This window comes from Carettochelys insculpta, chromosome 19 (assembly GCF_033958435.1).
Source record: "Carettochelys insculpta isolate YL-2023 chromosome 19, ASM3395843v1, whole genome shotgun sequence".
In the NCBI taxonomy this organism is placed as follows: domain Eukaryota; kingdom Metazoa; phylum Chordata; order Testudines; family Carettochelyidae; genus Carettochelys; species Carettochelys insculpta.
This window is the reverse complement of record NC_134155.1, coordinates 2,165,276-2,187,984: the sequence shown is the minus strand read 5'-3', so window position 1 is coordinate 2,187,984 and position 22,709 is coordinate 2,165,276. Positions and strand designations below refer to the sequence as shown.

Genomic DNA, 22,709 nt, shown 5'->3' with positions numbered 1-22,709 from the left:
AGAGGAGAAAGCAGGGCAGAGGGAAGTGAGGAAATGTGAGCTGCCAGACAGACACAGAGGTGGTGCATTTACCTGCATGCTTGTTGCGCCTGTTGTTGACTCTGGGGGTAGACGATCCATTTCCTCGGGGCAGGAAGAGGGCAGCTCCTTTCACAGTGAGGAAGCTTTCACTGATGCTGCAAGATGACATAAAATAAGTCACTTGAAAGGAGGGAAAGCAACATGACAAACAAGGGCTCTGGACAGGAAAGATGCTTACATCCAGACCACTGTGCCGGGGAGGGACAACTAAAAGTTTCTTTCTTCACTAGGAATACTACACAGTTCAGAGTATGAGTGTAACAGAAAACTGCGGTAGAGACCTTAAGAGGTGCTTTTGGTTTAGAAACCTAGATGTCTGGCAGACATTTCCACATAGCAGCATGTTTATCAATGTTTGAAATCCAAGCTGGAATTGGTATGGTGAACCCTGTGCTTTGCTATTCAGAGAGATAGCTGATGCCCCATAGCTACAGATTTCTTGCTTTTGTAGTTAGCTGAAGGACCATCAGTCCATACAACGGATTAATGAAGCATCAAACTATTGTCTGATAATTTATGTGGTAATTGGCTCATGAAGAGACTCAGATAAATTAAAAGCGAAACCATAATGCTGTTACTTGAAGACACCTTTCACTACCTTGACTTTGCCCTTAAAATCAAGTGACATGAAGAATGGATTGCAGAAGTAGCTTCCCAGAGACCCTCTTCTGAAAAAGATTTTATATTAAGAAAACACTAAAGTAGCTTTCTTTTTAAAAGCACACTTTTGTTGTAGTGCACGGAGGAAAACGTGATTCTTAGCACAAGTGGGCTGGATTAAGTTATCCCATTACTCCGAGTTTGGGGCACCCTCTTTGTGCCAAACTGAAGGGGGAAAACCCCAAAACATTACGAAACTAATAAAGCCAGAAACAACAATGCTAGAGTAACAGGATGAGCTACACACATCTTGACAGGATGTGGAGAGTCACTGCAATTGTACACACCAACAGCGTCATGCCTTCTGCAAGAAGCTAGCTCACCGCCTTTGCTCCCCCAAGAGACTCTCAGCCTCTTTACGAGCCTCTCTCAAGATAAACAGGACAGTTATTAGCTCCCTCTTGAAGGCAGAGTTAATGAAAAGGAAGTTCAAACAGAGCAAAAACCCCTCCATATATCAGAGGAAAATGAAAAGTTACAAGAAATGATAAAAGTGAAAAACACCAGATTAACACCCTTCAGGCATACTTCCTGTTCCACAGCAGTGGAGGGATTTAACAGCTGTCTTAGCACCTGAATTCACAAGAGCATCTCAGCACATGCACACAGGAAGGCACATGCCTACCCACCAGTGAAGAGAAAGGCTCCGTAGAGAACTCAGTAGTCCCCCATTACCGGGGTCAATTGGACTAGCACGTGCACAACAGCTCTCCTGAATGGAGGCCTTGATACTGGATATTCCTGGCTGCTTTGCAAGGGTAAATTTCAGTCACTAAAACCCTGTCTCTATCTGCTTTAAGTCCACATGCTCCCATGAGAAAAGTGCATTGTCCCTGCCCTCCAATGGCACCCCGAGTGGCAGCACTCGCAAGAAACCCCCACCCCATCCTCTTTCTAGTGACATCTCAAGGGAGCCCCAAACTGTGCTGTGCTTCCCCAGAGTCCTTGTCCTTTCAGCCCACGACTTGCTAGCTCTTTACCATGTTGGGCCAAGCACCAGGAATTTTCAGGGGGACTATTTTTTTTTCCCTAGATCAAAAAGGATCAAGAATTGTTATTGTGCTAAATGAAAGATGCATCACCAGGCATGCGGAACAGATGTTTTCTCATGAGAAATCAGGCCCTCGGAACCTCCCATGACAAGAGTTTTAGCCAACAGCTCCCCTGGCACCATGTGACAATGATGTTCTCTGCAAAGCCCTCAGGCTACCAAGTCCCTTGAAGTACACATTGCACATACCAGAAAAATGTTCACTTATGTCGAAACCATCTATTCTGCAGACTCCTCCTGCCAGTCCCCTCAAACCTCCCCAAAGCTGCATTCTTTTCCAGCCTCTGCACTGGCTTCATGCTTCACAGAAGCACACTCCTGATCTCACCACTAGAAGAAGAGGTTCCTGGAAACTACTTCCGACCCGCCAGCTAGAGTTGTGGGGATAAAGCACAGTTCTCTGTTATGCTGAGCCACTCCACCCCATGAGATTATAGGGGAGCAAAAGCTAAGGAAAAAGGAATTAATGGGTCCACTTTCCTCTTCCTGCTGCAGCTTCACTTCAGAAGCAACATCAGATACAACTGAGGAGTTCATGCTTCACAAGAAAAAAAATGAAAAACAGGCACAGCAAGCTGCCTCAGCAACCACATAACCAACACAGCCCGCCAGGACAGACAGCCATGCCCCAGACAGAGCCCACTCCACCTGGGCCTGTTACCCTAGAGTGCTGACTTAACATGACCATTTATGAAGCTATTTTAGGGGAATAAGAGGAACGCGCATGGATGGGCTGGGTGGCTCAACTGCATTAAAACCTATGTGCTTACCTTGCTCAATCACATCAGTATTAGTCTTCCAGTGGCAAGAAAGTTCTGCGGTCATTTCTCCCATCCCTGTCTATTCTATGGCCTCATGTGCTGTATGCTATGAACTAGGATACCAGGGCGGGGAGAGACGGGCAGTCAATATTTATCAGCAGGGGCCAGCATAGAAGGAATACACAGCTCAGCACATTCACTTCAAACCCCACAAAAATGTTTTGACTTTTCTAGTTCTCACTCCACTGGCATTGGACACTGGCTGAAAAAGCAGGGGGCCGCAGAACTTCACATGTGGGGACCAGAAAAGCCTCCGTCCTTCAGTGGATTCGCCACCTTAGCTATCTTTGTGCAGCTGGAGGCAGTGTTTCAAGTTAACATTTCGCCTGCGATACTGGTTAGTCACAGGGCATTGCAAGGGCCCAGGGGATAAGCACCTGTCTCAAAGGAGAAGATATCTGCCAACCTGAGATGCAAAAAGCAGGTTGGTAAGAATGTGGAAAAGCGGATCAGTCCGGTGAAGCAGGAAGATTATATACCCAGAACCAAAGAGCAGAGAGCAGAGAAGATAAATCCCCACCTCCCGCCCCAGCCAGGATGGAGAGACACCGCTCAGGAGCAGGGGCCTGGGGAGGAGAAGAGCAACGAGCTCACTGGGGCTCTCTTGCCATGCTAGGACAGACATGCTATGGAGGCAATGGCTGGGTGAGGAAAGCCCATTACTCCAAACCAGCAATCAGAATGCCCTGCATGTCTCCCTCTACCTGCCATTGGAAGATGAGGCCTTGGGCTTTGCAGCTGCCAACTGAGACACGTATTAGTTTTGAATTTCCTTCAGTGTATCCCCCCTTTGCACTCCTGTGCCAAGGCGGTGGGTGGAGGAGAGGCATGCTGGGGAAGGCTTTCAGATACATCACACATGAAAAGCAAATTGGTTGTCCTCAGTTGCTGTTTCCTTGACATTTCTGCCACAGTAACACAACAGTAGTCACAGCAGCCGAACCATCTGAAGTCTAAATCTAGCTGTGCCCTGCTCTCAGCTTCCCCAACTGCCTCCTGCAGTGAAGTCATAATGCAGAATGGTCTCCAGCATAACACGGACTCCCAGCACAGAGCCATGACTGAACTAAGGATCCAAGCAGTGAGGAAGCTGGCCTGGAAAAGGAAGGAGCCCTTTGCAAAGAAAATTCATACCAAACTCACTCTCTCCAGTGGGCCCCATTCTGAGGGTGCGAAGGCAGTTTTTTTGATTTGTCACTCTGCATACACCTACTGATGGTAGAGCGCTCCTAGGCAGCCTCTCAGCCCTCTGCCTGCCTCATCAGCAGCCAGCTGCAAGGTCTTCACGGCAAAGATTATGCCAAGCCGAGTGTGGCACTGAGCGTTATAAATAGAGTTCCCATAAGGAGATACAAGGTTCAGGCCGCAGACTCAGGAATGTGGCGAGTGGATACATGTGTGTGAACATAAAAATAAGGGAAATGAAGGTACAATGAGACGACTGACCTGTAGCACAGGGTGCAGCATAATTCTTCCGCCCAGCTGGACGAGTTTTCCAGCTTCCTGCTCAGAGCTCAATCGCAGCATGTGCCACCCAACACAGAACACACTTGTGCCTGGTTTTTAAAATCCAGTTTACAAAACCATTCCAGAACTAAGGCCCAGTTCTTGAGACACTCAAGAGCTTTCTGATGAAAGAGGCCAACTCACAGCAGACCAAACTCAAAGCAAGGGGGCAGTTGGGGATTGACCCAGAGGACTGAATTGTACTCTTGTTGTGCATTAATTGACCAGTGCTCCCCTGCAAACTGTGCGGTTTCTTCCACAAAGAGATCTGAGGCAGGTGTGTAGGATAGCCGTTACCCCTGGATGAAGGCTCAATGTGCAAGGTCTAAGCACACAGATGAAAATTTAAATGACAATTCCATGTCCTGGTGGATTAAAAGAGGTTGCAGATATTGAGAATCACTCCAGGGTTCCTAGGGGATTCCAAGTTACAAAGCAACTGGCAACCCAAGTGCAGCTTTATTCTATTCCTCTACCTAGTACTATGGAAAGAGACCTTCTACAGGTATCCCTTGGTATTAAGGTTCAGCCTTTCGCTCAGAAACAAGTATTTCTGGTAAGCATCTAGCCGTTTAACTTACGGAGAGGTGAGGGAGCTGGTCACAGCATTGTTAGGAAACTTTGTGCACTCACAACCAGATGGCATTTATGCCTTGGCATACTCTAAATACTTGTCAACTCATTCAAAGGCCAGTGGCAGCCCTGACAACGTAAGCATGCGGCAGTCACTCTGTGACAACACCACATTCCCACATTTGTCCCTGGTTTAATGACCAGGAATGGGCTTTTGCAGCAACTGTACACATCTAAGCACACAGGTGGCCTTTCCCCCACCCCAAACCAGTACCCACCTCCACAAAGACCCTGCTGACACCATCCTACAAAGGGGTCAACTTCTAAACAAGCCACACAGCTGTTGAGGCCATGAGTGGGACAACAGACAGCTGAGCAGGACCTGGGAGGAGGGAGATGCATGGCCGTCCCAACACTTCCTCTCTTTTTAAACAGGAGCTCCAGATGAAAGGCAAGAGGCCAGCCCTGACCAATGGCTCCCAAGTGCTCTGACCAGGTCTGCCCCAGCACTGCAGAGAACCGCATTCTTTCCATGACTTCACTGCTCTCTGTTTAACACGTGCACAGTAAGCCATGAATGCAATGAGCTCCTCTGCGGAGACACCGTGTTCCACCCTTGCAAATACAGTTCCCCAGAGCAGGAGCTGGAGAAAGGCATCACGAAGACAAGTCACCTTCTGCTTAAAGGCAGGGAATGTGCCTTGCAGGCCGTAGTAATGGACTTCTGGTTACACAGCACCAGCCTGTCAGTGACTTTTCCTAATGCCCTCCTGAAGGTACACGGAAGTAAGGGACCAAAGCATCTTGCATACATATGTCCTGGCTCATATGTTAAGGGCTGGCTGTTAGGGTACACAGCTGTTGCTCGCTGTGCCTGGAACACACTGCATTACATAGCTGGGAGACTGGCTAAAATGGCAGGGCACTGCAAACCTGGCAGCTGAACAGAGGTACGGTGGGTAGCTCGCCAGGTGTTGTGAGACACCCGCCTGTCATTCTCTGGTCAGGATAGCTAAGTTGCAAGTGTCAGTTACATGACATCCAAGGTCCCCAGCAGGAAACAACCCAGTGCAGCCCCTCAAACTCCCTGCCAAGGCCTGGGATACTCCCACTATGGGGCAGCCAATCTCCACTTGACTGCTAGACTTCTGTTCTCCTCCCCTTTGGGGGTCTGAGGCAACAAGGGCCTCAACCTCCCTGCCAGCATCACCACGAAAGCTCACTGGTGGGGCGGTTCCCTTGAGGGCAGTGTCCCCACCTCTGGTTCCCATGTCCCCACTCCAGTCTGGTCAGGAGATGCCCTCAATGCCCACAACACTTCTTGGATCTGACGCCTAAGTCAGCAAGTTCCTGCACTGGGCTGCTGCCAGGAATTGCAACAACTGAATGCCTCTTGCACAGGCCCAGGCTATGTCCTTCGAGGCGGGTCGGTCCCAACCTCCGGGGCCTACAGTCCAGCCCCCTAGTTCTATTGTGAGGAAGTAAGAAAACCCAGCCTGCCTCAGCACCCTTGGGGTGTGGGGAAACATGCCTCTCAGCTCCAAAGCCCTAGACAAAGGAGCAAGGGCAACCGGATGCCAGAAGTGTTGTCAGCAGAGGGCCCCAAACCTGAAAACCCCCCCCCGCCCCCCGGAATGTGGGGATGGGAATCTCAAAGGACCTAGCCCATCCCAAGAGCCACCAAGCACCTCCCTCACTGCACGAAACCTTGCACAATGCATCTCTACGGCTGGCGCTTTACAGAGAACGGAAACAGCTGCTCCAAAGAGGCACCTGGGCTGCTTCTGGCAACATCTAATACCAATAAACGCTTAATGAGGCTGTTATGAGCCAGAGGAGAGCTCTCCAGTCAGCACTGCTTAGTCATCAGCACAGCTTCCTTCCAGCCAGCTGTCTGGACCAGCTCTTAGTCAGGTACTTCCCAAAGCAGCCCACCTGATGGAGAACCAAAACAACCACTCTGGAAGCAAGTTGCAGCTGATAAGTGGCAGGGATGGGTCTCCCTCTCCCCCTACCAGGGGAGCCCTCCCAACCAAGCTGCTCTGCACAAGATAAGCTCACTGCTGGCTCCTGGGGCAGTCAGGACAGGGACCAAGCAGCAACTGTCCTTTTCTAAAAATGGAGATTCCAGATACTTAATATGTGAATTTACACCCTCACCCCCCATATGCTTACAGCAAAATGCCAAGTTTCTCTGCTAGTCTATGACATCATTTGCTTGGGCACTGCAGTGCGCCCAATATGGAGAGCAACTGCCTAGCAAAACAAGAGGCTGCCCCTTCTACTTCTGTGCCAAGTTGCAGGGAGCTGCAGGTCTCCGTGACAATGGAGCTCTGCTGTAACCATGGAGGCCTGCAAGCTGCTGAGCAGATTTCCCTAAAGACCGTCTCTTGGGACAGAGCAAGGCCTGACAGAGGGGTTAGCCCACGTAGCTGGAGCTGTGCCTGGTGCTAGCAGCTAGTTCTGGGTAGTGCATGCTGCAGCTCTGGGCCCCACACCAGGCTGCCCTGTGCATTCCACAAGGCGGTGGTTGGGAGAGTTGATGAAGGGAGGGAGGAAGGAAGCTGAGGCACTGGCAAAGCAAAACAGGCAGGTCACAGCGTATGTTAGGTTCTTCCCCAAGAAATGAAACAGCCCACAAGTTAGTGTGTATGTTAGTAAGTGACAGCCTTCAGCAGACAAAGCACTATGCAGGGACCCAGGATTTGCATATTCACATTGTGTATTAGAGCAGAGCTCAGAGTGCCACCAACGACAGCGCACACACCCCTGGACAGACCCAGGCCCGGAGCCAAGAAGCTGTCCGAAGACAGGACAGGTACATGGTGGCCAGACCTAGTTCACATATCAGGCCACTGAAAGGGTCAGAAAGAGACTTCCAGGCCCCCAGACTCCCAGTCATTGCCCAAGCTCCCAGCTCACACGTTCCTCTCAGAAGGGCTCTGTCCGTCTCCTACAGTGCCAGGCCCTGGAGCTCATGGGGCTGCCAGGAGCACACACGGATTTATTTCAGATTTACACCCTGCTCCTCCAGGTTCTAGCAGGTTCTCGACAGATCAATTACAGCCCTGAGGCTCAGGCTCCTTTCATCTGCCTCCCTGGAGCAAACCAAGCCATCAGAAGGGGACTGGCACGCCATCAACGGCTAGGAAGAGCTGTGAGCACCTACCCTTCCCAATGCTGCAGAGCCAGGAAGAGAGGGTGCTCTGGACCAGCACACAGCAGGGGGTGCCAGGTACCCAAGAAAGAGACTCGTGTGTGGAAGGTGAGACTGGGCAAAGAAGAACTGCAAAGCGTTAGAAGAGGAAGCAGGCCCAACAACCCATTTGTACCCCACCCCCATGCTGCCCCCTGTACGCCTGGGAAAAGACGAGCCGGTGCTCACACTGCCTATGTCACAAAGCGTGCCCACCACCTCTGGCACAACTGGCAGTGCAAGGCCAAGCCCTTGCAAAGGTGCATTTCTATCATGCCCCAGCAGAAAGAGGAAGCCATTTTAAAACCAGCCATGGAGAGAACGATGGACCCGACCGACATTTGTGGTGTTCAGAGCATCAGTCCTGCTGCCAAGGGCATGGCAGTCCTGACCGCTGGTGGGCAAGTTACGGCACAGGGTCCTGTTCAGGACAAAGGGTGATGCGATGGTGCAAGGAGGGCAGTCTGCACCCTGATGCTGCGGTGCACTCAGCCGGCAACCAGCACAAGAGCAAGAGGTCAACCCACTCCCCGCTATGCTCTAGATGCTTACACGGCCCCCATCACACCAGCAACCAATGCCGCTCACTTGGAAGGGAGGGAACATGGAGACTGCAGGGCAGCGAGCAAGCGCCAGGACCCAGCATGCCCAGGATCTGTGTACATGGAGCTGGGAGCTGAACCCACTGCCCATGAGTCCCAAGACAAGGGCTTAATTGGCAAGCTGGCCTTCCCAGGCCCCTGCCACACCAGAAGGGAGGGGTCAAAAACTCACATGGATGTTTTAGAAACAATTTTACAAGTTTGGACTTTCCCAGCCATTGGGCCTCTCACCAGGTATGTGCCAAGACAAAGCCATTTGCTCCCCATTCCCACTGCTGGGGTTCCTCTGGTTTTCGGCGAATGTTCCTTCCTGCTCCCCCATGCAGTGCCCTGCTCTAAAGCATCGCGTTCTGGTTGCAACCAGAGGAAAGCAGCTGCACTGCAGAGAGACATTTGTCCTGCTATTGTGTTCTACTCAAAGTTTTGCTCACAGCTGCTTGGTGCAGACACAGGCATTTCACACAAACTGCCAGCTCCCAGGGCTGCATAGAGCAGAACTAACACCCTGTGGCCCACAGACAACCTCTCTGGCCAAAGAGTAGCATGACAGAAAGGTGGAACCACCTGAGACTAGAAAATATGTCAAGGCAGCCCAGTGGGGTTCGGTGACAGGAAGCACTTGGGCGCCTGGGCCTCTCTGAAACCAGGGCCGGAAAACCAGGCTGCGGCTTACTGACGTGACACTGGGACATGTCTGTGGAAATGGCAAGGCTGAGTCCGAAGGGGGAACAGGGAAGTGGCATTCTGACAAGGCAAACCCTTGCCACTCTACACTTCTGCAAGCTGAGAAACCGCACCGGGAAAACAAACTAAGCGTGGGAACCGAGTGCCCATGCACAGATGTTTGACGCAACATCTGCACTTGCGCAAAGCGTGAAAACAAAGGCTTTGTCACCAGGCATTTCCTCTGCTGGGCGGTGGGGCTCCCTCCAGGGAGGCAGGGGTGATAAACAGGCTCTCACCATCCACTCCAGCAGTGAAGACCCAGCAGACAGCAACTCCTGCCCCCCCTCCACCTCAATGAAGTCCTTTTTCACCTCGATAGCTTGGTTAACACGGAGGGCATCTGCAGAAGCTGCCCTAAGGCGACACTAAAAGTGGCTGCTCGCAAACTACCTGGCACTCAGACCCCATGGTAAGGAGCATTCTGCAGGAACCTGAATGGACCACGGGGGCTCCAGGGTTTGCATGTCGATTCCCCCTTCAAACCAACAAAACTTTACAAAAAGAACAGGCTGGACACCTCCCTTACAGAGAACTCACTTAATGTAACGGTAACAACCTTCCACAGACAGGCAAAGTGACTTGCCCAAGACCACAGAGCAAATCACTGGCAGAGCTGGTGACAGCCCCCAGAAGCCGTCATTCACAGGCCTGGCTTTACATGACTAGCTCATTCTTGGACACCTCCTGGATTTACAGCAGACAAATCCAATGCCAACACATCAAATATGCTTAAGTGAGGCGACTGGTGAGGGGCACACTGGCCACGACTCCGCCAGCCCAGGGAAAGGATGGGATGACCTCCTCCACATCAAGGTCCCACCTCTTCCCCTAAGCATTGCAGCCTGGATCCCTGCCCTCCCCCCATACTTCGAAGAGCAGCAGAACCAATGCTGCCTTGGACAACCCCGGCAGGAGTGACACTTTGGACAGATGCCAGATGAACTCGAGGCCATTAAGCCCTCTACCTGCCCTCTGGTGCCACTGCCAGAGGAGCAGAGCTGGATCAGCTCATGCCCAGGAACAGGGGCCGTGCTCTGGGAGCTGGGTATTCACACCTTCTGCTCCACAAGCTGCTGCCTGCATTCTCAGTGGCGACGAGCTCTCTGAGGAACCTGGGGTCTCCCCCTTGCATCCTGGTGCTGGCTGGGCCGTGGCAGAGCCTTCCCTCACTCCCTCTGGGCCGACAGGGATCCGCTCTACACAAACTGCTGTCTCTTCCGCAGGACTCAGCTCCCCAGAATGTGCAGGCCAGAGAGAATTAGAGGAGGGGGATTACGAAGTGATGCTGGAGGGGAACTGGTTCAACACAAAGAGCAGGAGAAGACACACCACAAGCTGCTGTCCAAGGCTAAGCAAAGGGCTCATCTCTTCAGCACAGCCAGAGCTTCGGCTCTACCAGCAAGGGTGGGGCAACACTGCTCCAGGCAATACTTCCGCTTATGCGCCCACAGCAGGTCTGAGCACTATCCTGTGGACACAGCCCTGCCCCAGAGCCTTCCTCCTACTCTTCAGGGGGCCCTGAAATCAGCTGGGCTTGGGGTTCCCTCCTTCCAGCCGCTAGCTGCCTTCCCTCGCAGTCACATAGGGAATGTGGTCATTAGAGGAACAATAACGCTGACTTAAAAGCAGTCTCCAGAGTAAGGAGTCATGCTGACGGTACAATTTCAGCAGCTAGTGCCTGTGTGCTCCTCCTCTACCTGGCCTGCACACACAGTGCTCCTGCGTATGAGTGGACCGGCCCAGCAATACCATGTCAGACCCAAAGACGCCACATAGCAACTCTCTTCACGTGTGAATGGGTCCCTGCTCTGACTCTACGAGGCAGAGGAAAGGTCTGTAAGCCCAACTCTCCCACCCCAAGTATATAGGGACATAATGCCCTGACCCTCCAGCCGGGATACAAGAGCTCACTCCTGAAACCGGAGCTGCCATCACACTGAGATTCTTCCTCACATCCTTTCGCTGTCAAACGTCTGTAGTACTTCCTGTCAGGCAGTGACCTCAAGGTCAAAGAGGACCAGCTGAGAAAGCGAACAAACTTCCTCACTCTCACATACATTCCCCTGGCCGCATTTCCATGCCCGTCAGGGCTTAGCAAGAAGCAGGCTAGATTCCAGCGTGATTACCTTTCACCAGGACTGTGAATGCTGTCTTAGGCAAGGATGTTACCTGGTGAATAGGCAAGCCTGAGGTTTACTAGCATGCTTACCTGTTCACCAGTTAACTGGTTAACTGTTTTAATCTCCCTAGTTTTAGGTGAAATTAGCACCTGGATTATCCTTCTGTCCCAGGGGATTTGATGTAAATTCAGATATCAGCATTTCCCTTTCCAGACCCTGCCTTGTCTAACAGGTGGTTTCGGTCCATTCGGAAGTGCATCATTCAGTATGCACCAATACAAAGAGGTAATTCAGAAGAGAGATGTAAATGTGAGAGACCAGGCCTCTGCCATCACCCATTGTGGCATAACTACATCCCACAGGGGTGTGAAAAACCCATCAAGATAGCTGTCCCCTTCCAAGGATGTGGATTAACAATGCTGAGGCAGTGTTTTAAGTGCAGAGCTGTCCTCAGACTGAGCTGACATGGTGCAAGCTGCTAGCCACAATGGCCGTGTCTACATGAGCCCCAAACTTTGAAATGGCCATGCAAATGGCCATTTTGAAGTTTACTAATGAAGCGCTGAAATGCATATTCAGCGCTTCATTAGCATGCGGGCGGCCACGGCACTTCGAAATTGATGCGCCTCACCGCCGCGTGTCTCATCCCCACTGGGCTCCTTTTCGAAAGGACCCCGCCTACTTCAAAGTCCCCTTATTCCCATGAGCTGATGGCCATTTTGAAGTTTGGGGCTCATGTAGACATAGCCAATAACAGCAAAACCCTGTTTTGGGTTTGTAGTGTCAAAGCCTAGGACAAACAGGCTTCACGAGAACAATGATCACGTGACTCTGGCAAAAAGTCACCAGATTTGCTTCTGTTTACTCATCTGGAAAATATTGGGCCAGATGTCTAATGGAGGGTCTGTAAAGTGCTTTTGCTCAACTGATGCACAAAAGCATTGCTCTGACAGCACTCCCAAAGCAAGTGACCCTTTATAAAAGGAGGGGGTTAAACAATAACCGCTCACACTGAGAAATCTGGATTTAAATCTCCACAGCAGATGTATAATGCCATGCATTTTCAAACTAGTGATACAGACTGGGAATGAGGAATCAAAGGGTGCTGGTTTACATGATACCATCTCCAAAAAAGTCTTTGGTCAAGACATTCCCAGACCGAATCCCTACATGAGATATTCTTCTAACTCTGTATATTGTTTAAATATCTGTGGATTTCTAATACACATAATCAACCTTGCTAAGCAGAAAAGTTATACCCAAGGGAGTGCTTGTAAGAGTTACCACCATATGTGCTGTACTTAAATGCTTGACTTTATCCGAGACTTGCTGTCTTTTATTCTATGAACAGAAGTGATAAAAAGTTCAGTGAGAATTTTAATGCACTTCAACCAATTTGGAAAAATTCAAAGAGTGGAATTTATTCTTCATGTTAAAGATCAAAAAAGGCTAAACTCCTAGTTTGGTTTTCTACAAATGAATTCTCATTTCACAGTGTACCTTTCCCCTTTCAAGATCAATGCAGACAGAACTGGGGGCATTCTTTGCATTGTATCTTTATTTCCTTAGTTACTAAAGGTTGAAAGAACAGCTTTCCTCTGCAAAGTTTATTAAGGTTTAACCAACCATGAACATGAACCATGTGGGTCTGTCCCACAAAAACTCATAGCCCAATAAATTTTATATTGTTAGTCTTTAAAGTGCTCCAGAACTGCTTTTGTGTTTTGTCAACCATGAACAGTTTGGTACACTTATGATCAAAACCTATAACAGTACAATAGCCTCTTCTCCAAATATATTTGTTTCTCAATACCAGGTTACTACTACTCTAGGCACAAACTTCTCTCTCAGTGTAGCTGCGTGAGATTCGTTGCTCCCCTAGACCTAACCATGTTTGGCCTGGCTAGCAGAGCCTCACAGTACTAAACAAAAGAGACACTGTTGCTTTAAATATTACTGTAACAGAAGTCAAGAGGGACACACTGAGGTCAAAATACTGTCCCTCTCCATATTAGTTAAGTCCAAGGCTATCTATATTTAGCCAAAGCATGCCCAACAGTGTGAGGCTGGAAGAAGAATCAGCACCACTGACTCTCCTGAATGAAGAGTTCCAGCTGCATCCCTGTGAAACGGTGACCGTGAACATTGGCCAAGCAAGCCCACACAATCTTCCCCTGGCTTGCACCAAGCTGTATGAGTCTTACCTTGACTCATGCCCTTTCTAAAACCTATGCCAGTCCATAATCCCTATTGCACCCAGCCTTGGCTTTGCAGCAACTAATAGGTCAGTGGTTGTGATTCAGGTACAGGGAGGCTGAGTGAAGGCCACCAGGACAACGATGGCTGCTTGAGTCAGAAATGACATGTTCAGTCTATTTGCGAAGACAGTGTAGTGTCCAGACACCACTGCTGCACTGGCAGAGGCTTTGGCTACAGCTCTGCAGACTGCATGCTAACAAAGAGGAGAGTTGGAGGAATGTGAGGTAGCAGCCAGGACCCAAGGGAGAAATCATGGTGAAGTTCAATGCTGGTCTGGGGTGATTTGAATTTAAAAAGAGAATCACGGGAAAGGTGCATTTTGGGCCAGCTCAGAGCACACCTGCCTGTAGCTGAGATGCAGTAGTGGTTGACGGGTCTGTAATCTTACTGCCCTTTCACCTTAAACAAGTGTAGCAACAATGGCAGCCCAAGCAAGGGTAAGGACCTGGTGTCTGCCAGCACTGTGAACAGTCCCATAGGCCGCCCTCAGCAGGTACGGACAGCTTGGTGCTTGTGCCTACCTGGCAGTCCATCTGTACCTGAGCTCCCATCACCACTAGCACTGATGCGCCTGAACAGAAGGCAGCAGTGGCAGCAAGTTTTAGGAGACAGGGAGCTGCTGCAGCCCAAGGAAGTGCTGTGCCAGAGCCCCCACTGGTAGCTGCTTGTGCTGCTGGGAAAGAGGGCTAGATGGTAGGACCCACATTCCGCAATGCAGTTGTGGAGAAGACAGTCTGCTTCAGGTTACAGTCTGCAAAGAACACCGAAGTCAAGGGGGACTGAAATGGGACACGAAAGCCTGCCCATCTCCATTCAGAGTAATCACAGTTGCAATTTTAAGGCTTTCCATTGCACTGAGGGGAAGCAGATGCTTCACCCTATTGGTCTGATGCCCTTGAAAGCATATGGAGAAGAGGCTTGTACATTCTCATCCATGAAACAGCAGCAATTTCATTGCTCCAAGGTTTTCCCACGTTCCCACTGCATCGACCTGGTGCTCCACTGCCCCTTTGTGCTGAGGCATCCGTTCCCCACTTACATAAGTCAGTCTGGCACGTCGCAGCCCATGCGATTACCTACTAGGCAACTACTGGAAACAAAATATTCTTTTATCAGAAATTAAGGCGGTGCTGAAAAGATTTTCAGGGAGAACACTCATTTGCCAAACTTCTCTTCACAGCCCAGTTCCAGGGCTCATCGAGATCTCTGGATGCCCTGGTGACATATCTTGTAACTATGTTCCTTGGGGGTTCCCTTCCTATGCTGTCTTGGAAAGGTTCCCGCTCTAGTGACTTCCTGCGGTGCAACAGCTGGTTCACACACATGGGCACAATACTTCAGCAAACACTCTCTCTCAGTGGCTGTGTCTACACATGCACAAATCTTCGGAACAGCCATATTTCAAAGATTACTAATGCGGCGCTGAATTGAATATTCAGTGTCTTATTAGCATTAGTACGCTTCCAGTCGCGGCGCTTTGCAAGCGCGCGGCTACACAGGGGGTCCTTTTCGAAAGGACCCGCACCTTTGAAAATCCCTTTCTTCCAATCAGTGAGCAGGATAAGGGGATTTCAAAAGGTGCGGGGTCCTTTCGAAAAGGACCCCCATGTAGTCGCGCCGAGCCGCGAGCTTTCGAAAGCAGCACTTTCGAAGTGCCGCGGCCGGAAGTGTCCTAATACTAATGAGGCACTGAATATTCAATTCAACGCCTCATTAGTAAGCTTCAAAATGGCCATTTCGAGGTTTCGGCCAAGTATGGCCACAGCCAATGTGATTAAAAACAATTCCCTAAAATTACCGTTAATTAGCAATAATAAAAGAAAGACTTTGTTTTTAAACAAAAAATATTTTAAGTGAAATATTGACACAGACTATCACTTTACTTTGATGCTTTAAATTGACAGGTAATTTCCTACCTATTCTCTAGGTCAACATCTCTCATCTTTCTGTATTGGGACTATTTCTGAAATCTTGCGAGCATTATGCTCTCCTGAAATGGGCACATCATTCTCCATACCAGAGCTCTTTACAACTCATGCAGGGTGTTTCTCAGGCTCAATAAAACATGAAAGATTTATTATGGATTTAGAAGAGTCTTTGCTCTGTAATTGTCATTTACAAGTACTGATAGTTTAACATTTGTCTCAAAGTATAACCCCCTCATTTATAAAATATCATAAGGCAAAATGCATTGGATCAGCATCAAAGGGTAAAAACCAGCTGAGACATTAACAACTACATTTCAGCGTTATGCTGGACGGCCAACATGTAGAAAGAGCAGCTGGTAAGCTGGGTTTGGTAATATGTTATTAGGGAGGCAGATCATTTCTACACTTAAAAACTTCACCCCAAGGACATGTCTGCACTAGGGAAATTGGTAAGTGTTTTCTCTACATTTCTCCTGTGCCAGATACTACAGAGAGAGGCAAGAAGGAATTTTTTAGGCACTGTAATGTCTAACTGCTCCATGTACAATGCAGCTGGCACAACTAACAGCAATGCCAATGTATCATCAATAGGACCGCTAGGCACACCAACATTTTCTCAGTGTAGATTTACCCTCTGTGATAACCATCAGGATTCCAGAAATCAGTAAGTAAACCTCCAAGCGAAGGCCGAGATAGACCAGACATTTACATAGCAACATAAGAATGGCCATACCGGGTCAGACCAAAGGTCCACCTTGCCCATGATCCTGTCTTCCGACGGTGGCCAATGCCAGATGTCATGGAGGGAGTGAACAGAACAGATAGTCATTGAGTGACAAATAGAGGCTAGGGACATAATTTCTACCCATCTTGTCTAACAGCCATTGATGGACTTAACCTCCATGAATTTATCTGGTTCTTTTTGGAGCCCTGTTCAAATCCTGGTCTTCACATCTTTTGGCAAGGAGTTCCACAGGCCTACCGCGCACTGCAGGAAGAAAACTTCCTTTTGTTAACTTTAAACCTGCTACCCATTAATTTCATTTGGTGACTCCTAGTTCTTATGGGAACAAATAAATAACTTTTCTTATTCACTTTCTCCATACCTGTCATGATTTTATAGATCTCTAGCATATCTCCTCTACCCCCATCTCCTCTTTTCTAAGCTAGAAAGTCCTAAGCTTTTTAATCTTTCTTCATATAGCACCCATACTAAACCCCTAATTATTTTCATTGCCCTTTTCTGAACCTTTTCCAATCCCAAGATACCTTTCTTGAGATCAGGTAACCACATGTGTATGCAGTATTCAAAGTGTGGGCCCAGCATGGATTCACACAGAGGCAAAGATATTCTGTGTTTTATTCTCTAAGCCTTTTTACGATTCCTAACATTGTTAGCTTTTTTGACTACTGCTGCACATTGAGTGGATGTTTTCAGAGAACTACCCATAATGACTCCAAGATCTCTCTCGAGTGGTTACAGCTAAATTAGTCCCTATCATTTTGTCTGTGTAGTTGGGATTACTTTTTCCCAATGTGCATTACTTTACATTTATCCACGTTAAATTTCATTTGCCATTTTGTTGCCTGATCACTTAGTTTTGTGAGATCTTTTTGAAGCTCTTCACAGTATGCTTCGTTCCTAACTATCTCGAGCAGTTTAGTATTATCTGCAAATTTTGTGTCCTCCCTGTTTACTCCATTCTTCAGATCACTTATAAATAGGTTGAAGAGGATTGCTCCCAATACAGACCCCTGGGGGACACCACTCTCCATTCTGAAAACTAACCATTTATTCCTACCCATTGTTTCTGTCTTTTAACCAGTTACCAGTCCATGAGAGGACCTTTCCTCTTATGACAACTTACTTTACCTAAGAGCCTTTGGTGAGGGACCTTGTCAAAGGCTTTCTGGAAATCTAAGTGGACCATCTCCACTGGATCCCTCCTTCCCACATGCTTATTGATCACCTTCAAAGGTAAGGCATGATTTCCCTTTAGAGAAACCCCGTTGACTTTTACAGAACACATAATATTCGCCTAAGTGTCTGACACTTTTATTCTTTAATTGAAACTGTAATAATTTGCCTGATACTGATGTTAGACTTACCAGTCTAATTGCCAGAATCACTTCTAGAGCCCTTCTTAAATATAGGCATCACACCAGCTATCTTCCCATCTTTTGTTTTAAAATACAAATTCAGTGTGGCTTCCCACACCGCTCCAAGTCAGTATGGCAAGTTTTTCTTGGCAGCGATGTTGCCCATTTTCTCTTGGGTCCTTGCTAGGGATCAACTTACCAAAAGTGCTCCATTCCTGAAATAATTTCCATTAATCATTCTCCTCCCACCCTTTAAAAGGGAAGGTGACAGACTGCGAGGAATAGTATCGCTGCTGTTCTTCACATATCATTAAAGGTGGTCTGTGGCCGGCAGTAAAGAGGCTGAGGGTGGGAAGAAGACGGGATTTCTCCAAAGGAGCAGATGAGAGACCTTCTAAGCATAGCTTCCAAGCGCTGGCCAATGGGCATTACGAAGTTTTACACAAAAGAACATCAGGTGGCATAAGGAAGCAAAAACAACAAGCATTCTTGTGATTTTCCCCAGGCTGCAAAAAGAAATCCAACCTCCTCCCAAAGCCACCGACAACTTCTTCCCAAAGGTGTAAATGAAGGACCCTAAGCACTAACTTGAGTTTATTTCTGGATACACCCCTACAGTCCTATATTCGCCATGTCATGGCACAGTTATAAATTAACATACTACTCTGGTATCCCAGATTCACAGGAAAGCAGGGCTGGAAGGAAGCTTAAGAAACTACCAAGTCCAGCCCCTGCACTGAAGCAGGACCCAAGTAAACCCAACCCATCCCGGACAGGAGTTTGTCCAACATGCTCTTTGAAAGCTCCAGGGTTAAGCATTTCACAGCCTGTTCCAGAAGTTCACTGCCATGGGGGAAGAGTATTCTCCCAATGCCTAACCTAAATCTCCCTGGCTGCAGATTAAGTCCATTACTTCTTGTCCTATCACCAGTAGACGGGAGAACTATTGAGCACAGTCCCCTTCGTAGAGGCCCTTAACATATTTGAAGACCTAGCAGAGCTTCACTCAGTCTTCTTGTCTCAAGACAAAACATGCCCATTTTTCAGCCTTTCCTCAGAGGTCAGGCTTACTAAACCTTTTATAATTTTTGTTGCTCTCCTCTGGACTCTCTCCAATTGTCCACTTCTTTCCCAAAGTTTGGCACCCAGACCTGGACACAGTGCTCAGCTGAGACCTCACCAGTGCTGAACAGAGCCAGACAGTCATCTCCTGTGTCTTATTTATGCCATGCCTGGTAACATCCCCACAGAATGTGACTGCTTTTTTGCAGCTGCACCACTCAGTCATATTCAATTTGTGATCCACTGTGACAGTCAGATCCTTTTCACCAGCACAGCTACCTAGCCAGTTATTCCCTGCTCTGTAGCTGTGGGTTTGATGTTTCCCTCCTAAGTAAAGCACTTGGCTTTATGGAATTTCATCTTGTTGAATTAAGACCAATTATCCAATTTGTCAAGGTTGTTTTGAATTCTAATATTCTCCCCAAAGTGCTTGCAACACCTCTCAGCTTGGGGACATCCACAAATGTCACAAGCATACTTAACTATCAACTTCATTATCCAAACCATTAATGAGAACAGTGCTTGGTTCAGGATGCAGGATTGAGTTCTGGGGGAACCCAGAAAATACCAGTGGGTCAAGATCCCACTGAGAGGTGTAAGTACTCATTACATATGGTCTTTCAGCCAGCTGAGCACCTACAATTCCATCTAGCCCCCCCGTGATACTCCAGTTTATGCCACACTGCCACAACTTTTCCAGTCATCCCACCACTACCATTCAGGGAATTTGTCCATGCCACCCTCCATTACCGCACAGCATACAGTATTGTTGGGGGAGAGAGCTGGACTGGGGTCACAGAGGGTATGAGGGCACAGCTGAGCTGGGGTGAACGGTGTTGGCAGAGTAATGTGTCTGAGTGCAAAGCAGGCTGGAAGTATGGCACACTCTCCCTGATCCCCATGGCAGATGGCTTGGGCCCCAGTGTATTCACTTGAACATTCCTCTGAGTCCCCTTAGGAGGGGCAAACCCCACAGTTTGAGACCACTGAGTGAAGGACACTGGCTTTGCCTTTACAAATCCATTTTAGGAGTTTCTAGCTCAGCTTACAAAACCCCACAACACAGCAAAATTTAACTCACAAGGCCTGTCATGAAACACATTAAGACCTTCTAAAAGCCTTTCACAAGCTCCCTTTCAAAGGCAATTCAGCAGCCTGAACAGTCATGGGACAAACTGAGTGGTCTGCTCATGGATCAGTAACTGGTTACAAGAGAGAAACCCCTGCAACACAGCTTTACAATTGGACATGAGGAGAGAGTTACACAAATTACTGCTGCGCTCCAGAAGCCATTGTGCCTATGCTACCAAGAGCTGTCAATGCAAAGGGAAAACTTGCCCACTACCCATTGTTAACTTTGGGGTGCTTGTCCTTTCAAGGCCCCAGCTCTCTGGGGCACTGAGGTCCAACCACCTGCCTTCTTTAGCCGCTCTGGAATGTAAAGAGCCATTTTAGCAAGGCACACTAACAAATCCAGACACGCACAGGCTGTACATACTACTAGACAATTCCCAGCACAAACTCACTCTGCACTCTCATCACCCCCTAATTAGTAGGGTACATGAGTGTGCACAGGCCCAATTTGCTTTCTTGTTCTTCCCAGTGGCAGTGAAGAGAGGGGAGGGTAAAAGGTGATACTGACAAATGATTTGGTTCCATCCCATCTAATTGGCTTTCAATCCTGAACACACTAAGGAACCCGGCAGTTCTGATTCCTCTTTGTTTTCTGATTTTCCCACCTGCTCTTTCACAGCACGGGGGCAGCAACCCACACCAGTTAAGCAGCCATTCGGGTGCACTCATCACATCACAATCACGTTTAATTAGCTCAACTACTTTTAAAGAGTGTTTTGTTCCCAGTTCCACCACGAAGCCTGGGACTGGCAAAGGGATTAGTTTACTTCTAACCATGCCTGAAAACTGGGCCAACAATAGCTGCTCCAACTTACTACTTGTCTACTGAATTTCAGAGTGTAACTGTGTTTTTAATGATGGTTTGCTGCAGGTGAATCTCTCATCTCAGAAGCCAGAATGCCCTATCCCAGTCCCATCCCATCCAAAAAGAAACACTCCAGCAGTGTGTTAGTCAGATTGCTCACAGGAATCCACTGGGGAGCTACTACAGATACAAGGTGAACAGACAGTGCAAGATACAATCTAAGGAGAGAGGGTGTCTGAAACACTTGTCATTTACTCTCCCAGCAAACAGTATTTGTTGTGCAAAAGCTCTGACGGCTTGTACAAGGGAGATCTCTGCGAAGAGTGCTCTACTTAGAAATAACTTGGTATGTACATTGCACACACCTCTCTCTTCCCATTTCTTTTCGCACAATAAGCCTGGGGAGTAAAGACAGGTACTTGTTCCTCAGAGAGCTTATTTTCTACTGAATAGTAACACAGGTGGTCGTGTTAGTTTGTACTGCAACAAAACAAAACAGCAGAAATGTAGCACTCGAAAGCCTAACAAAATGATTTATTCAAGGATGAGCTTTTGTGGGACAGGCCCACAAAAGCTCATCACTGAATAAATCATTTTGTTAGGCTTTAAAGTGCTACATTTCTGCTGCTTTGTTTTCTATTGCTTACTCCCCCTTTGAGATCAGCCTTCTGGTGTGACCATGACTCCACAGCAGTCAACTGTGATGTAAGAAGATGGCGACATCACACAACAAACTAGAGGCTCAGACTGATCCAAGAAAAGACACTCTATTCAACTTGCAATATTAAAAAAGCAAGAGAAATACAGGAGTGTTTACATGTGATAGCCCAGAAGGGTTTCTAAGCAGAATATTTTGCAAGATGTCTGCAAAAGAATGACCTGAATGGAGCCTTCAAGATACCTTGACACAAATTAAGCACAGATAATAGCTATAGGAATGACTGAAGGTCCCTGAGGCTTTGTAAATACAGCATTTCAAAGGCATCACAGCAACCCACCAATTCTCAGCTCCTAGAATGTTCAGACGCTGTGCCAGATCAAGAGATGAAGCTGAACCTTGACTTTTTTCCCCCCTGCAAGCCCTGTCACATACTTTCAAACAGAGGGATCCGTAGACATGCTATAGTTGCACTTAAAAACAAATGGCTGCCTTGAGTTTTAGCCAAGTGTAAACAGAACCCAGAAAAGAGAAGGATTACTGTACTGGGGAGATCAGAGATGATCACACAATGGTGGAACGAAGATTTTATAAAACCATCCTTACAAAATACACAGGCAAATGCATGGTTTTCAATATTGACAACTCAGAGGGCAAACATTTGCTCAGAAAAAGAATAAATGATTTGTGGCCTTAGCCTACTAGGCAACTAGCCGGGTTTCAAGAGAAAGCACAAAACTTCACTTGTTAATAACCATTATATGGTCATGAATGTACCATGCATCTTCAGATATTATGGTGACGACAATCAGCTAAGTACCTGCATAGACAGAAAGAACTGAAACAAAAAGCAGTCAAGTATCACTTTAAAGACTAGCAAAATAGTTTATTAGGTGAGCTTTCGTGGGACAGACCCACTTCTTCAGACCATAGCCAGACCAGAACAGACTCAATATTTAAGACACAGAGAACCAAAAACAGTAAGCAAGGAGGACAAAAGATAACCAAGGTGAGCAAATCAGAGAGTGGAGGGGTGGGGGGGAAGGTCAAGAATTAGATTGAGCCAAGTATGCAGACGAGCCCCCATAGTGACTCAGAAAGTTCCCATCACGATTTAAACCATGTGTTAATGTGCCGAATTTGAATATAAAAATCAGCTCGTCCACTTCTCTCTCTAAAACGGTGCGATAATTTCTCTTCAGTAACACACATACCTTGAGGTCATTGACAGAATGCCCCATTCCATGAAAATGTTGACTAAGTGGTTTGTGGATCTGGAGTGTTTTGATGTCTGTTTTGTGCCCGTTGACCCTTTGTCTAAGGGAGTTAGAAGTCTGTCCAATATACAAAGCATGTATATTGTATAATTGTACTATATAATATGAAAATTGTATAATTGTATATGTATAAGCATGTATGTATACAAA

The 22,709-nt window shown here is 47.8% G+C and overlaps 1 protein-coding gene across 2 annotated transcripts in view; it reads right to left on the bottom strand.

The window, feature by feature from the left end:
- SSH2 (slingshot protein phosphatase 2) overlaps positions 1-22,709 on the bottom strand; it is a 177,491-nt gene that overhangs the window by 40,444 nt on the left and 114,338 nt on the right. For both annotated transcript variants that reach the window (XM_075014051.1, XM_075014050.1), the window contains one exon: positions 73-176. In XM_075014051.1, the coding sequence (XP_074870152.1) occupies positions 73-176 (104 nt within the window). The remainder of the gene's footprint in view (positions 1-72; positions 177-22,709) is intronic.